Source organism: Rhinopithecus roxellana, chromosome 18 (assembly GCF_007565055.1).
Source record: "Rhinopithecus roxellana isolate Shanxi Qingling chromosome 18, ASM756505v1, whole genome shotgun sequence".
NCBI lineage: Eukaryota > Metazoa > Chordata > Mammalia > Primates > Cercopithecidae > Rhinopithecus > Rhinopithecus roxellana.
This window is the reverse complement of record NC_044566.1, coordinates 12,897,824-12,915,380: the sequence shown is the minus strand read 5'-3', so window position 1 is coordinate 12,915,380 and position 17,557 is coordinate 12,897,824. Positions and strand designations below refer to the sequence as shown.

Below are 17,557 nucleotides of genomic sequence, written 5' to 3'. Positions count from 1 at the left end.
TAGAGACAGGGTTTCACCATGTTGGCCAGGCTGCTCTCGAACTCCTGACCTCGAGATCCGCCCACCTTGGCCTCCCAAAGTGCTGGGATTACAAGTGTGAGCCACCGTGCCCAGTCATAAGACTCTGTCTCTAAAAGTAAAATTAGCCAGGCATGGTGGTACATGTCTGTACTCCCAGCTACTCGGGAGGCTGAGGTGGGAAGATGGTTTGAGCCCAGGAGGTTGAGCTTGCAGTGAGCTGTGACTGCACCACTCCACTCCAGCCTGGCTCACAGAGCGTGATCCCATTTCTTAAGATAAATAAATGAATGAAAGAAAAAAGAACTAATAGCTTTTAGTCAGAAAAAAATTTGTGAATAAATTTAAAATGTAAGTATCCAGTTCAAAGGGGACTCCATCTGTTAGGTAAATGAATTAACAACAAAAGGAAAGAGAAAAAAAATTGTAAAGCTAAAACTGTTTCAGGAAGGAGCTGTTTCTAGCTAACATAAAAGTAGCTCACTAGATAAGAGAACAACTTTTCATTAAAGTTGAAAATGTGGTTAACTTGTGGCATGCAGATAATCTACAGGAAACGTGACAAACACGATTTGAAAGGACAAAGTCATATATGCCTGGCACAAACATTTCCATGTTTGCAAATTTGGAAATTCAAGATCATCTTGAGTATAGCCTTTGATAATGATAAGAGTTTAATGGGCTGGGCACGGTGGCTCATACCTATAATCCCAGCACTTTGGGAGGTAGAGATGGGATGGCTTAAAGACCAGGAGTTTGAGACCAGCCTGGGCAACATGCCAAACCATCTCTACAAAAAAATAACAAAAATAAGACAGGCATGGTGGCATGCGCCTGTAGTCCCCGCTACCAGGGAGGGTGAAGTAGGAAGACCACTTGAGCCAAGCAGGTCAAGGCTGCAGTGAGCCATATGGTGCCCCTGCATTCCAGCCTGGGTGACAGAGTGAGACTCTGTCTCAAAAAAAAAAAAAAAAAAAAAAAAAAGAATTTAATGTATTTCCCTGTTTTTCAAACTGAAGCAATCATGATTTTTATCCTTCAAACATCACCTCAGCCATGAATCATTACCCAATGTCATCTCCTGTTTCTTTATCACATAGCCTTTTGTTGCTATGTCTCACAACCTTACACAGGTTGAATATCCTTTACTCAAACTGCTTGGGACCAGAAGTGTTTCTGATTTCGGGTATTTTGGGATTCTGGAATATTTGTACACACATTATATCGTGGGGATGGTGCCCAAGTCTAAATATGAAATTCATTTATGTTTCACATCCACCTTATATACAAGGCCCAAAAGTAATTTTATAAAATATTTTACACAATTTTGTGACTAAAACAAAGTTTGTGTACTCTGAACCATCAGAAAGCAAAGGTGTCAATATCTCAGCCACTTGTGTGGCATCATGTCAGTGCTCAAAAAGTTTCAGATTTTGAAGCGTTTTGGATTTCAGATTTTCAGATTAGGAATGCTCAATCTGCATTCATTTTTGGAGTACTGTTAGGTCTATAGTTTTGAAGCTAGTTGTGACACATAATTGGGAGATTAGCTTCCATATCTCACTAGGACATATGAAGGAGGTGGCTATGTGTTGAGGGCTACTTAAAATCTAGATATTTCAAGTGTGAATGAATATATCTTTACTCGGGGTAAACAAAATATACAAGCTGTCGGGCATGGTGGCCCACAACTGCAATCCCAGCACTTTGGGAGGCTGAGGCAGGCAGATCACCTGAGGTCAGGAGTTCAAGACCAGCCTGGCAAACATGGCAAAACTCCGTCTCTCCTAAAAATACAAAAATTAGCTGGGCATGGTGGTGCATGTCTATAGTCCCAGCTAATCAGGAGACTGAGGCATGTGAACTGCTTGAACCTGGGAGGTGGAGGTTGCAGTGAGCTGAGATCATACTACTGCACTCTAGCACAGAGTGAGACTTGGTGTCGAAAAGAAAAAAAAAAAGAAGATAGAAGCTATTCTGAGTTTCTGTTCTCTACTGCTGTATTATGAGTACCCATTTAATAGACTCTCTCCCTTTTCTTCTTACTAATAACATCTCATTTTTGTTGGAATGTGGCAGTGTGGTCAATCAGAAAACAATTCTTCAACTTCACTTACATAAGGGTGGCCATATAACCTTGTTCTCTCCAATTACCTGTAAGCAGAAAATTCAGCTTGACTGAAATAGGTATTTTCTTCCCTGATTCTGCCTTTCTGCTGCCTGAAACATGGACGCATTGGCCATGACTGCAACAACCATCTTATGACCATGAAGAAAAGACAAGGGAAATGTCAAAGACCTATGCCTTGATATCCGTATGGCCCTAATTAACACAAGCAACTGCCTGTTTTTTGGAATTCTCATTCCATTAGAAAAATAAAATTTACTGTTTATTGAAGCCACTGTTTTGGGGTCTCTCTTTTTCTTAGTCAAGTGCAACTAATTTTAAAAGAGACCAGCTAGTCAGGTGGCTCATGCCTGCAATCCCAGCGCTTTGGAAGGCTGAGTTGGGAAGATTGCTTGAGCCCAGGATTTTGACACCAGCCTGGGCAACACAGCAAAGTCTTGTCTCTACAGAAAATAAAAAATTAGCCAGGCATAATGGCTCATGCCTATATTCCCAGCTAACTGGGAGGCTCAAGCAGGAGGAATACTTGAGCTCAGGAGTTTGAGGCTACAGTGAGCTATCATCATGCCATTGCACTCCAGCCCAGGCAACAGAATGAGACCTTGTCTCAAAAATAAATAAGACCAAAAGAAAAGCACCCATCCAGACCCTCAAGGTACATAAATAATAATAAACAAGACAAGACACTGTATAAATTGCTAACTTATGAGAAATCATCAGGAAATGCCAAAGGAGTTCAGAGAAAATGTTTTACAAAACGAATCAAGATTTCAAAACAGGTCCTAAAAAGTCATAAATCTAAGCACTGATATAAATTAGATAAAAATTGAGATATGGAGATATTTTAAAAGTCTGTCCAGGTACGGTGGTTCATACCTGTAATCCCAGCACTTTGGGCACCCAAGGCAGGAGGATTGCTTGAGCCCAGGAGTTTAAGACCAGCCTGGGCAAATAGTGAGACCCTGTCTCTCCAAAATTAAAAAAAAAAAAAAAAAAAAATTCAGCTTAGCCAGGTGTGGCAGCACATGCCTGTAGTCCCAGCTACTCGGGAGGCTAAAGTGGGAGGACTGATTGAGTCCAGGAGTTTGAGGCTGCAGTGAGCCATGATCGCTTAATTGCACTCCAGCCTGGCAGCAGAGTGAGACCTAGTCTATAACATAACATAACATAACATGACATAACATAACATAACATAACATACAATAAGATACAATAAGATACAATAAAATACAATAAAATAAATAAAATAAAATGTCTATTTGATTCACTAAAGCAGTTATTTAAAACTTGGGTTGCTTCTCCCTTCCTTTTTAAAATACACACTCAATAGTGGGCTTTCCATTAACTCAGTATAATACCCAGAAAACATCTGACTTTTTTTTTTTTTTGAGATGGAGTTTCGCTCTTGTTCCTCAGGCTGGAGTGCAATGGTGTGATCTCGGCACACTGCAACCTCTGCCTCCTGGGATCAAGTGATTCTTCTGCCTCAGCCTCCCAAGTAGCTGGGATTACAGGCATGTGCCACCACGCCCAGCTAATTTTTTGTATTTGTAGTAGAGACGGGTTTTCTCCATGTTGGTCAGGCTGGTCTCGAACTCCCAACCCGCCTGCGGGTGATCCACCCGCCTCGGCCTCCCAAAGTGCTGGGATTACAGGTGTGAGCCACCGCTCCCGGCCCTTTTTTCTTTTTTTAACTGCTTCTTGAGGAGCAGGGCTAACTCATAGGCAATACCCCCAGAGTTGGCCTATATTGTCTTAAAGTGGAAGAAGTTTTTCTTAACAGTGTATCTACTAGGACCAGACACAGTTGGCACACACCTATAATCCCAGCATTTTGGGAGGCCAAGATGGGTGGATCTCTTGAGCCCAAGAATTTGAGACCAGCCTGGGCAATGTGGCAAAACCCCCATCTCTACAAAAAATACAAAAATTAGTTGGGTGTGGTGGTGCATGCTTTAGTCCTGGCTACTCTGAAGGCCGAGGTAGGAAGGTGGCTCGAGCCCAGGAGGTGGAGGTTGCAGTGAGCTGAGATTCAACCACTGCACTCCAGCCTGGGTGACAGAGTGAGACCCTGCCTCGAAAATAAAATAAAATAAGAAAATAAATTTATGTCCTAGAAAGAAACACAGTATACTAAAGTTTCAAAAAAAAAAAACCACATCAGCTACTTAAGAAGTAACAGTTGACGTTAACAACAAAGCAGTAAATAGTTGAGACATGTTTAAATTGGAAATGACCATTTTTAACTGATTGTGAAAGTTCTAGTGACAGTTTCATCTCCCCTATCCTGCTGTCTAAATAATTTCCTACCTTCCTTGTTGCTCTTTAGGGGCTAAGCTTAAGACTACACATTCGTTCTGGTGTTGTATTTGCGTTTTACTTCACTGGATAAATACTCTAACAGAATTTAATAAAGGATATTAGAATAACTGAAGAAGATTAAGCAATTTCATTTTTCTTTTCTTTGGCTCTTCCTTTGAATTCTAGTCTCATCCTCTTTTTGGTAGCTTTCTATTAAAGAAAAACTGAGAATCTGCTGATAAAAATAGAATACATTCTGGTACTGCAGGAGACATTAGAAAAGAAGTTGGTAGGTAACATTTGAAAGAGGTGTCATTTAGTAGGAAAAAAATCAGATTAACTGGATAGAAGTAAAGAATGAAGTAGGTGGAGGCAATTAATCTAAAGCTGCAAATAATAAGATGTAATATAATAAGAATATGGAGAATAAGTAACTATAACTCAATATGAGTAGTTTTTTTTTTTTTTTTTTTTGAGATGACATCCTGCTCTGTCGTGCAATGGTGCGATCTCGACTCACTGCAACCTCTGCCTCTTGGGTTCAAGCGATTCTCCTGCCTCAGCCTCCCAAGTAGCTGGGATTACAGGCACCCGCTACCACACCTAATTTTTAAAAATTTTTATTAGAGATGGGGTTTCACCACGTTGGTCAGGCTGGTCTCAAACTCCTGATCTCAGGTGATCCGCCTGCCTCGGCCTCCCAAAGTGCTGGGATTACAGGCGTGAGCCAATGCGCCTGGCCCAGAGTAATCTCCTTCAGAAAGACAGAGATGTTCCGTATTCGCTTCAAAAGGCATCTGTCCACATCTCCCCTAGAACTTTGCTAGACTGATTATTCTTTCTCCTCCGCTTATCTGTAACCATTTGCTTTTCACTACTCCTCTGCCCACCAACATACTCATGTGCCAACCGTTTGAAAAACAAAACAAAATACCCATCCTCAGCACAACTATTTCCTCTGCCCAATAGTCATTTTTAGTTTTCTTCACATCATTGTTTCACCAATGGTGGCTCAACCCCCTGCTACCATCGCCTTTCAGACCAACTTCTGCCCTTGTCACATCAACTTCTGACCTTAGAGAAGACGGACACAGCTAATTCTGCCCCTTCTTTTGGAAACATTTCCTGTTATTCCACCTCTGACAGCTTTCAGCGTCTTTAATGAACACTCCTTCAATGTCAGGCATTGCCAAGTTTTCTGTTTTCTTCTTGCTGTAAAACTATGGATGAGAAATAATATCCATCTCCACACTTGCCACTGAGAGGCTAGACATTTGGGAAAATATTATTTCTAGCCCCAATTTCTCTTTAGAGCAGCACCAGCCTTCCATTTTTAGTTGCTGTTGCTAACAATAACAATAAGTAACGTATATGTTGGTTACTTTGGGCCAGGCACTTTTCTAAGCACTTTAAATATGTTTACTATTTCATGAACATTTCTGCTTGGTCATTTCTTGATCATCTCAAATTTCGTATGACTTAAAGTGAACTTGTTATTCCACATTTCCCTTACCTCCTGGCTACTTTCCAAAGCTGCCCCTTTTTCCTCCTCTTCATCTTGGCTAATAATATATCCAGAATCAGCAGTTACCTGATAACCTTAACGTTATTTCTTCTTATAATTAATCCCTTTATTTAATGATAACCAATAATAAGCTCTGAAAGAAAGCAATTATGTTCTAGGCCCTGTGTTATCTCATTTAATCCTCACAACCTATGAAGTAGGTACTATCATTATCTTCCAATTAATATATGAAAAATGGGAGATTCACAGAGGTTAAGTAATTTGCCCAAGGTCACATGGCTTGATAAATGAGACAAACTAGATTCAAAACTAGGTTTGTATGACTCTACAGTCTGTGCTGCCACAAAGTCCTGTTGATTTTATCTCTGAAATGTTTGTTTCCTGATCCCTTATTTCCATACCTGTTGCTAGTGGCATAGTTTAAGGCCTCTAATCATCTTTCGCAAGAAACACTACCAACCTCCTAAATTTCTTTATTTCCAGGATGTTCCCTTCCAATCCACCTTATCTCATCTTCATAAAACACAGTGTTGGGTTTTTTATTTCTTAGAGACTCTGGATGACTCTGTCACCCAAGTTCCAGAGCAGTGGTGTGATGATGACTCACTGCAGCCTCAACCACCTTGACTCAAGAGATTCCACTTCTGGCCCATAAGTAGCTGGGACTACATTACAGGTGTGTGCCACTGCACTGGCTAACATCTATTATTTGTAGAGAAAGGGTCTCCCTATGCCACCCGGTCTCAAACTCCTGGGCTCAAGGGATCCTCCCGCCTCAGCCTCTGAAAGTGCTAGGATTGCAGGCGAGAGCCACCTTACCCTGCCAAAGGAAACCTTTGATGATCTTTTGTTGCAAAATAAACAGCAAACTCTTTATAATGGCTTTACAAAATTCCTTTACAATTCGGTTTCTTGATCCACATTCCCTATCTTTCTTTCTTTTCTTTTTTTTTGAGACAGGGTGCTCCCACCTCACCCTCCCGAAGTGTTGGGATTACAGGTGTAAGCCACCATGCCTGGCCATGACTGGCTTCTTCTGTACATTAATCTTGCTGCCCTATGGGATATTTCAGCTGTAGCATAAACAACCCACTAGCAACTTCCTCATGTCTCTCAATTAAAAACTCCTGAAAGACAATGCATCATTTTGAGCCAAGTCCCAGAAGTTATTGGTTTTCTTAGCCAGTTAGATAGGCCCAACTTGGTTAGTTAGTTAACTCTACTAGCTGTATCCAATATGAGCTATGTCTATTGGACATCATGGGTTTGCAGAGATTTTTCTGAAGGGGGAGGGGAGAGGATGGGCAGAGCAGACCTACATTATCACAGAAAGATAGAACTAGGATTCCACCCCAGGTCTTCTGACCTCCAGTCAAATACTTCTTCCACTTGAAGAAGCAAACTATTAAAATTAAAAAAGTTAACATGAAGCTCTTTTCACTTTTTCCATTGAAAAGCTACTAGTAGGCAACACGTATATTACAATCCGAATCGATACACTACGCATACATGTAAATATTGACTGATTTCTTTAGTACAAATAAGTTGGTATTCTTGATAGGTCTTCATTATTTGTCACAAAGATAGCAAACTGTTCCTATGATAGTATCATTGAAGGATTTTGTGAAAACATTGATTTTTAACCTTACTTGGCTTAGAGAAGCGGTATAACAGACCAACCTACAGTTTAAGCAGACAGGGAGATATGGCAACTCAGTTTTTTCCCCTACATAGGCATTATTAACCTTGGGTTGTGGGCAAAAGCAAGCCAAGTTTTCCAAGCAGGAAAGCAACAAGAGCAAAATGAAACTTCTGAGATAAAACCATTTGCTGCTGTGGGCCTATAGAGGTGGGAGAAACGAATTTTCATAAGCCTTTAGAATGATTAAGACCCTTTAAGAATAAATTAATTCAAAATTGTGGAATATTTATTGTAATATGAGACAAGTGGGAACTTTTTTTTTTTTTTAAAGAGGGTCTTGCTATGTTTCCCAGGTTGGAGTGCAGCAGCTATTCACAGGTGTGATTATAACCTTGAACTCCCAGACTCAAGTGATCCTTTTTTCAGCCTCCCAAATAGCTGGGACACTGGCTACTTTTAATTATGCAAATCTGGCTGTATTCAACCTGGGGTCAATACAACCTACAGGACAAATCGTATCTTTCATCAGTTTGAACATATTGCAGGTGCTGAGAAATTCCAAGTATTACAACCTAAAATGATACTATTTAGTGTAGTAGATTTAAAATTTTTCTCTATCATCTGACCCTAGATGTTCATCTGACCCTAGATGTTCACATGTATAGCACACGATCAGGCGTATACCCAGGATTATGTATTTCAGAAAATACATAAGAATCCAAGTTTGTGCAAGAATTGTCTTCCTGAGTGGGATCTAATTAAAATACAAAACGAAACTAAATATCCTCATTTTTGAAACGAATTACTTATAATGTATCTCAAATGTAATTACTGACACACCCTCTTCGATAAAAAATTAAATTCGAAAATTTATACAAGAGCTTTGGGAGTTAAGATGAACAAAAATATATTTCGTGGGAGTTTTGAGACAAGAAGGAATACAGTCAAACACAAAATAAACTATACTGAATTTCTTCTGGATTGTCATTCTTGTAAAATTTTAGATATTGCACATTTCCATAATCTAACTCATGGCAGTCCCAACATAAAACAACTAGTCCTCTGCGGGAACTGCAACTAGATGAGCGGCAACGGTTTGACGCGGATCCGGGAGGAGGGCGGTAGCAAGGCAGGGAGAGAGGGAGCGGCCTGCCCAGGACCTGCAGCTTATCTCTAGAGAAACGGGTTTTGCAGCACAAGGTAGCCTGTGTCCAATTCATCTATTTTCTGCCTTGCTCCTTCAAATGGAAACCTAACAAAGACCACGGGCAGCCGAGGGCCGCAACCGCAACCCTGGTCACCAAGCCCGAGGAGTGGTCGCACGCGGGGCAGCCGGGTCCCCCAAGCTGCTCGTCCTGAGCTAGCGAGAACCCAGCCTGACAGGCGACGCCGGCAGCTCCCGGTCGCGACCGAGCAGCGGCCAAGGCCAGCTGACGACCCAGCCGGTCCCTCGCGTGCTCTGGGCGCGCCGAGCCTCCACACTCACCATCTCGATGATCTTGGTCTTCCGCCCCGTCTTCCTCTTCAAGGTGAATATGTACTGAGCCAGCACCACCCCCGCCACCAGGGCGCACACGCTGGCGCTCGCTACCGCGCCCACCCGCGCCACGGCCGCGCGGTCCATGGACGGGGCCCTCATGCGCGTCCCGGCACGAAAAAAACAGGCAACTCGCGGAGACTGCGAGTCTCGGAAGCGCGGGATCCCAGAGCACCAGGGACGAGCCCGAGACACCCCGCCCCGCGCAGCTCCGCCCCCACGAAGCCCCACGCACACGCCATCGACGGGAGAGGCGGGGACGCGGCGGGAGGGGCGTGGCTTGTGCCGGGAGCCCAGGCTGGAGGCGGGCCTTCCGCAGACTCAGCCTCAGGAGCTGCTGCCAGGGCGGGGCAGAGTATTGCAGTAATTATCCTTCTCTGCGAATGAGGATTAGGCCGTGGTTCACTCGAGCCCCGCCCCAATAGAAATCTAATTCCAACCGCGGCCCGCTCAGAAGTCGGTCGCCGCCTTTGCGCCTCAGCCCTTCTGGACTTCGGCCCTCAGAAGGCGGTGCGGCACGGTGTGACCTGCGCAGTGGCGTCCGTTGTAAGTGCTATGACAACCGGGTGAAGATGGCTCAGAATTAGGCCGGGGAGGGGAGGTGTCCCTTCCGCCGCGGCGGTCGGGTTTCTGCTACATCCCATTCGCCGCCTCCGAAATCCTTTCTTGCTCTGTGTGAGCAGAAGGGCTTGCAGTTTTTCTCTCCTGTCTAGTGTCTTCCAAGGGATAGATGCCATTTCCTCTGCTGGTCTCTGGGGGTGACGAGGGGCGCAGGGGAGCTTCTTGGGGAAATCGCTCCAACTCTGTGGAGCTGGTGGTGCTGCCTGGTGGGGCCCCCTCTGCCCGGGACGTGGAACAACTTTCAGTCGCAGGACGAGAGGAAATAGTTGTAGGGGAGGAAAAATTGTTTCCTTCTAGCTTTTTAGATTATTTGGCTCGTATACAAATTAAATTGATGTAAGACAGAGGAACATGAGAAAAATGATTTGTCGACCGACAGGTGAAATAACAGGCAGTAAAACTTAAAGAAATCATGGTTACTTTTATTATCGGCCAAGTTTGAGGACTTAAGCCTGGGAACATAGACTCAGTATAGACCGAGAACGTGTCCCAAAGTAAGTTAGCTGGGAGTATAACCTGAGGAAGACTGAGTTTTAACACTGGAGTATTTGATTATCAATATCTATATTACTGTGTCATTTTGTCTTCAGAGTAATTTTTTATGAATCCAGTTTTGCACCAAATAGCAATATGACTTAAATGTTGTCTGATTGTGAGGCCTAAGATGGTCACAGCCTCATTTGTCTTTCTTCCTCAACAAAAACATCTTTTTTTCCATATATTACATATTATTTTGAATGGGTAGAGACTAAAGCCATGTTTCTATAATTTCAGGATTTTAAACATTTTGTAGACAATAACATTCGTCTTGAGGCTGTGTACAATCTAAAACAGAAATGGAGTTCCAAATTTTGTTTTTGTAATATGGCCCATCAACTGCACATGGAAAGAATGTGGGTACTCTGAAATATGATTTATATTTTAACTAGTTATACTATATCATAGGTCTGATTATCATATATATGAGATGTTAAAGCTGTAGGAGTAAAGTCTATTAGACTACAAACCCTGGTAGTAAATTTCCAGGAGGAAAGGGGGTCCATATGTTTTTTGTAAGTGTAAACCTTGTGTTTCTGAATCTAAGAGGGTTGGCCATGTTTGGAGGCCATTTCAGCTTCTATGTGAATTAACATATTAATTACTCTTGTTGAAAGAGATGAAAGATCTTGATATGGTTTGACTCTGTGTCCCCACCCAAATCTCATTTTCAATTGTACTCCCATAAATCCCATGGGATGGACCTGGTGGGAGATAATTGAATCATTGGGGTGTTTTCTTACATACTGTTCTCCTGGTAGTGACTAAGTCTCACAAGATCTGATGGTTTTATCAGGGGTTTCCGCTTTTGCATCTTCCTCGTTCTCTCTTTGCCTGCTGCCATCCCTGTAAGATGTGACTTGCTCCTCCTTGCCTTCTGCTATGATTGTGAGGCTTCCCCAGCCACATGGAACTGGAAGTCCAATTAAACCTCTTTCTTTGTAAATTGCCCAATCTGGGGTATGTCTTTATCAGCAGCATGAAAACAGACTAATACAGATCTCTATAGGAACTACAAAATACTGATGAAAGAAATCAGGCCAGGTGAGGTGGCTCGTGCGTGTAATCTTAGCACTTTGGAAGCCCAAGGTTGGGGGATTGCTTGAGGCCACAAGTTTGAGACCAGTCTGGGCAACATAGTGAGACCCTGTCTCTGCAAACTCTGCAAAACCAAAGAAATTAGCTGGGCATGGTGCTGCGTTTCACTCTTGTCGGTGTGAAGAGACCACCAAACAGGCTTTGTGTGAACAACAAGGCTGTTTATTTCACCTGAGTGCAGGCGGGCTGAGTCCTAAAAGATAATCAGCGAAGGGAGATAGGGGTGGGGCCATTTTGTAACATTTGGGTAGGTAAAGGAAAATTACAGTCAAAGGCGGGTTGTTCTCTGTCGGGCAGGGGTGGGAGTCACAGGGTGCTCAGTGGGGGAGCTTTTGAGTCAGGATGAGCCAGGAGAAGGAATTTCACAAGGTAATGTCATCAGTTAAGACAGGAACAGGCCATTTTCGCTTCTTTTGTGATTCTTCACTTGCTTCGGGCCATCTTGGCATATAACCTGCAGGTCACAGGGGATACGATGGCTTAGCCTGGGCTCTGAGGCCTAACACTGCCTGCCTGTAGTCCCAACTACTCAGGAGGTTGAGGTAGGAGGATTGCTGGAGCCTAGCAGTTGGAGGCTGCAGTGAGCTATGATTATGGACTCCAGCCCTGGTGAAAAGGTCAGGAGACTGAGACCATCCTGGCTAACACGGTGAAATCCCGTCTCTACTAAAAACACAAAAAATTAGCTGGGTGTGTGACATATGACACACATATGACAGGGGAAGGTCTAGGTTACAGGGGGAGAGGAGAGTTCCTACAGGAACTGAGTTCTAAGTGAAATGTGAAGACTGAACCAGAGACATCCAGGAGAACTGGCAGGGCCTGGGCAGAACAGAAGGGTGGCCATTCAAGATAACAATATGTGTGCATGTCCAGGGAAGAGAGGGCATTGGGCACTGAGGAATGATGAGAGGCACTGGAAAATGGTGAGGGGCACTGGGGAATGGTGAGGGGAACTGGGGAATGGTAAGGGGCACTGGGGAATGGTGAGGGGAACTGGGGAATGGTGAGAGGCACTGGGGAATGGTGAGAGGCACTGGGGAATGGTGAGGGGCACTGGGGAATGGTGAGGGGCACTGGGAATGGTGAGGGGCACTGGGGAATGGTGAAGGGCAAGGCTGGAGAAGAAGGGGCAGGAAGAGGGTATGTGGCATAGATCCTGAAGGCCTAGTTAGCCATGTGGACAGATTTGGAAGTGTTGAATGGTTTTCAAAACAAGGAGTGACAGGATTCGATTTGCATATTGGAAACAGCTCTCTGGAAGATTGATGGGCAGCAAGAGAGGAGGCAAAGAGGCCAGTTAGGAGCTGCTCCTGAAGAACGTGGGAAAAATGACTGTGGATCATGGCATTGAGGGTGGAAAGCAATGAATTGATTTGAGGACCATTAATGAGACAGAATCAGCAGGATGACTTCCTGGATAAAGGAAAAGGGGGAATGGTAGTGCCACTTGCTGGAGTAATGAGACTGGAGGAAAAGCAGGCTTGGGCTTTGGGGTTTGAGGTGACTAAAAGATACCTCATCGCAAGGAGGAGTCTCTCTTCTGGACACAGCCAATCTCTCTTCCAGGGGATGGTGCTCCCTCTACTAACTAGCTGCTTGGTCATCTCTCCACTCTTCTGGCTGCCTTTCTACAGCCTTAACCATGCCCAAGTGACATGGCTGTTATCTTCATTAGAACTCCCCACTAAACCAGCATCTCCCCAAGGCAACCACCTGATCTCCCTCCTTCCTTATGCATAGACATCCTTGGCAGAGTCCCTTATACCTGCTATCTCTGCTTCCTCAGAGGCTTCTAGGAGTCCTTGTGCTTTCCTCAGAAGGATTTTCCAGTCACACTCAAGTTCACAGAAGTCTGGCATCTTCATCTAATACTGCACAGAACTGCTCTCACCAAGATGGCTAAAGACCTCCATGTTTCTGGTTCACAAGACACGCCAGTCATTATCATGTCAGCTGACCACTTCCTTCCGTTGGTTTCTCTGACCCACATGCTCCTGGGTTTTGTGATCTCTCTGGCTGCTCTTTTCCAGTCTCCCTGGAAGCTCTAGGGGAGAATATTTCCTTGCCTTTTCAGCTTCTAGAGCTTCATTCCTTGCATTCTTTGGCTTTAGGCCCCTTTTCCCATTTCCAAAGCCAGCAGTGTAGCATCTTGCTTCAGTCATCACATTGCCTCTGTTTCTGTTGTCAAACCTCTCTCTGCTTCCCTCTTGTAAGGACATTTGTGACTACATTTAGTGTCCATTAGATAATCTCCTTATTGCAAGATCCGTAGTTTAATCTTCAAAGCCTCTTTTGCCATATAAGGTAGCATTCACAGCTTCCAGGGATTTGGGCTTGGATATTTTGGGGGATCATTATTCAGCCTACCACAGAGGGTAAATCCAGTTCCTATTGCTCCCTCACAGCTGGAAGTAGAAGTTCTTTTTTTGAATTTTTTTTTTTTTTTTTTAATGTGCTTTTTTCCCCTCATGCTTTGGATTTTTTCAAAAATAATAATAAATGTTGTAAACCAAAAATAAAATTCTAAGCCTTATGACCACCTGAAAGGACCTCACCTCTCACAAAGGGCATTCCAAAGCTAACCTGAAAAACTGTTTCGGGCTGTGATGGGAAGGCAGGTGGTCGGACATGCCTCATTATATTCTTCTCCCTTTTAGAATTAATGATAGAACAGACTCATTAAGTCTGATAAGAAACATTTACAATCTATTCTCTCTGAGGCCTGCTACCTGGAGGCTTCACCTGCATGATAAAATCTTGGTCTCCATACCCTTATCTTAACCCAGATATTCCTAAGTCTTTAGACAATAACTTTTTCAACCAATGGCCAATCAGAAAATCTTTGAATCTACCTATCACCTCGAAGCGCCCCCTGCTTCCAGTTGTCCCACATTTCCAGACTGAACCAATGTACATCTTACATGTATTTGATTAATGTCTCATGTCTCTCTAAAACGTATAAAACCAAGCTCTTCCCCAACCATCTTGGGCACATGTTCTCAGGCTCTCCTGAGGCCTGTGCCTTGGGCGATTGGTCACTCATATTTGGCTCAGAATAAATCTCTTCAAATATTTTACAGAGTTTGACTATTTTTGTTGACAATGTACTTACTTTGTTGTTGGAGGGCTTAGGTGGGTTTCCAGAAGCTGGTGAGACCCCAGCCCCAGCCAGTTTCCAGGTTCTTGACACTATCTTGAGAAAGAATTCAGGGATCAGTTGGAATGAAGCAAAAGGCAAGAAGCTTTTATTGCCAAGTACAAGTACACACTTAAGAGAGAAGTGTGAGCATGCTTGTGAGAATGAGTTGTGCACAATGGAGTTTGGGTTTCTAATTTTATAGGTTTTTAAAAATTAGGCGATGGAATAATCACTAGTTATTCTGGAAAAGGAGGGGATTTCAGGGACCTCCCCATCCTCATTACCACCCCCTTTTATCCCTTATTTGGGGTTGCCTGGAGAGTGACAGACATGTCACCCTGACCAGGGTTTTGACTGTTTTCTCTCCCTCATTTTGGTTTTTCCGTTATCTATGGTTTCATTGCCTACTTCCTGTTTTGTACCCAGTGCTATTCCTCTCTCTGTTTCATAGTCTCTACCTATAAAATTCTATTATTATAATTGCCTGATGGGTTCTTCCTGCCCATTGCACAGGCAAAACTAATTCATGATATTGCAATAAAGAAAGAGTTTTACACAGTGTCAGCCACATCACACAGGACACAGAGTTATTACTCAAATCAGTTTTCCTGAAAATTTGGAGGCAAGGGTTTTCCAAGGATAGTTTGGCAGTCAAAGGAATGAGTGATGCTGATTGGTTGGGGATACAATCATAGGGGTGTGGAAAACGGTCCTTCTGTACTGAGTCTGCTTCTGGGTGAGGGCCACAGGACCAGTTGAGACAAGAGTCATGGGTCTAGGTGGGGCCATCTAGTCATCAGAAATGCAAAAGCCTGAAAGGAGATCTCAGAAGGCCAATCTTAGGTTCTACAATAGTGAATTGGGGAAGTTGCACATCTTGCGACTGCTGGAATAATGGCTGGTAATCATTTAACTATGCTTACATCTTAGCAGAATTCAGGCCACTCTCATCTTCCTAACCTCTTGGCCTTTAGTTAGTTTTACAGAGGCAGTTTAGTTTTTGGGAAGGGCTATTATCATTTAAAATATAAACTAAATTTCTCCCAAAGTTAGCTTGGCCTGCACCCAAGAATGAACAAGGGCAATTTAGGAGGTTAGAAGCAAGGTGGAGTTGGATAGATCAGATCTCTTTCACTGTCATAATTTTCTCATTGTTATAGTTTTTGCAAAGGTAGTTTCATTGTTTAAAGTTCTTGATGGTTTAAACCTGCTGTTTGTTGTAACTACGGATATTAATTAGTGAGAGTTTGCTTTTTACTTCTTTGTAATTTTGGATTGTGATCTCATGTTCAAGGTGCCTTTTGTAGTGGGAATCCTGCCTGGCCTGGGCTGAAGTTTGTATCCTGATAGTCATTTTGCATTTGCTTTCTACCAGGTATCCTGGGAGTGTTGCTATCCCTCTAGGTTTAATTTTTATCTTTTTATTTTGGTGGTTACAAGAGTAGGTAGTTACGATGAATTAAACCTGAAACTCCTGGGAGGACAGGCTTGAAACACCTCCTTGAAACACCTCTTTTGCTTGTCTTCTGTGGCATTACTTTTTCTTGTGTTTCATTTTCTTTTTTATCTTACTGAAGGCTTCTACTCAGTCTCTCTCCTGTTTCCTCCTTTTCCTGCTCTAAACTTGGAAGTATCCGAAGACCTCTGTTCTACTCTATTTGCGTTCACCTCCTACTAAATAAACTCATTTTGTTTCATGGTTTTAAATACCAATGATTTTCTGACTTTCTGACTTTCAGTTTATGTGTGCTGCCTGGACTTCTTTCCTGAATTGCGGATCTAGATAACCAGATCTTTATTTATCATCTCCAGGTGTCTAATAGGTAGTTTAAATTTAACATGTCCAAAAATGAACTCTTGATTACCACCCAACTGTTCCCTTGGCAGCGTCCTGTTTTAGTAAAAGGCAACTGCATTATTTTGTTCAGGCATAATACCTTGAAGTTATTCCTGATTTTCTCTCTCACATCCCATATATCCATCAGTATATCTTGTCAGCTTCTACCTTTGAAATATGGCAAGGATCCGATCAACCTTCCTTTTCTCGCCATCTCCACTGCCATCGCCCTAGGCTAAGTTGCCGCTGGTTTGCCTGGATTATTGTGATAGCCTTGTAATAGGTCTTCAGGTTTCCATCCATGCAACTCTTTCAAAATATTCAGGGTTTGGGAGGAGTGGGTGGAGGTACAGGTGAATTAAGATTGGCCATGTATTGGCCGGGTGCAGTGGCTCACACTTGTAATCCTAGCACTTTGGGGGGCTGAGGGGCAGGCAGATCACTTGGGATCACGAGTTCGAGATCAGCCTGGCCAACATGGTGAAACCCTGTCTCTACTAAAAATACAAAAAATAGCCAGGTGTGGTGGCATGTGCCTGTAATCCCAGCTACTCAGGAGGCTGAGGCAGGAGGATCCCTTGAACCTGGGAGATGGAGGTTGCAGTGAGCTGAGATTGTGCCACTGCACTCTAGCCTGGGCGACAGAGTGAGACTCTGTCTCAAAAAAAAAAAAAAAAAAGAAAAAAAAAAATTGGCCGTGTATTGCTAATTACTGAAATCTGGTGAGAGCAACATTGAGTTCATTATGCTGTTCTCTTTATTTTTGTGTATTTTCCCTTTACAATTTTCAGTGCTTTACAATTTTCTATGCTTGCATAATTAAATATGGTGGCTACCATATGTAGCTATTGAGTACTTGAAACATGGCTAGTCTGAATTGAGATGTGCTATGAGTATAAGATACATGCTGGACTTTAAAGACTTAGTAAGAAAGAAAAAAGTAAAAGATCTCATTTAATATTTTATTATATTGATTACGTGTGGAGATGATAATATTTTGGTTATATAAGGTCAATTAAAATGTGTTATTAAAATTAATTTCACTTGCTTCTTTTCACTTTTTAAATGTGGCTACTAGAAAATTTAAAATGGTGGCTCACGTCTGTAATCTGAGCACTTTAGGAGGCTGAGGCTGGAGGATCGCTTGAGCCCAGGAGTTTGAGACCAGCCT

At 43.0% G+C, this 17,557-nt stretch overlaps 2 protein-coding genes across 5 annotated transcripts in view; one reads left to right on the top strand and one right to left on the bottom strand.

Annotated features, from left to right (window-relative positions):
• The window catches only part of NT5C3A (5'-nucleotidase, cytosolic IIIA), a 51,253-nt gene extending 41,712 nt beyond the window's left edge, over positions 1 to 9,541 (bottom strand). Inside the window, exon 1 of one of the 2 annotated variants that reach the window (XM_010383454.2) lies at positions 9,101 to 9,541. In XM_010383454.2, the coding sequence (XP_010381756.1) occupies positions 9,101 to 9,253 (153 nt within the window). In that variant the 5' untranslated portion in view covers positions 9,254 to 9,541. The remainder of the gene's footprint in view (positions 1 to 9,100) is intronic. The other variant, XM_010383455.1, reaches the window with a different exon arrangement.
• A 32-nt stretch (positions 9,542 to 9,573) lies between these two features.
• Positions 9,574 to 17,557, top strand: part of STK31 (serine/threonine kinase 31) — a 172,317-nt gene continuing 164,333 nt past the window's right edge. For all 3 annotated transcript variants that reach the window (XM_030922424.1, XM_030922425.1, XM_030922427.1), the window contains exon 1: positions 9,574 to 9,697. The gene's annotated coding sequence lies outside the window, so the exon portion shown is untranslated. The remainder of the gene's footprint in view (positions 9,698 to 17,557) is intronic.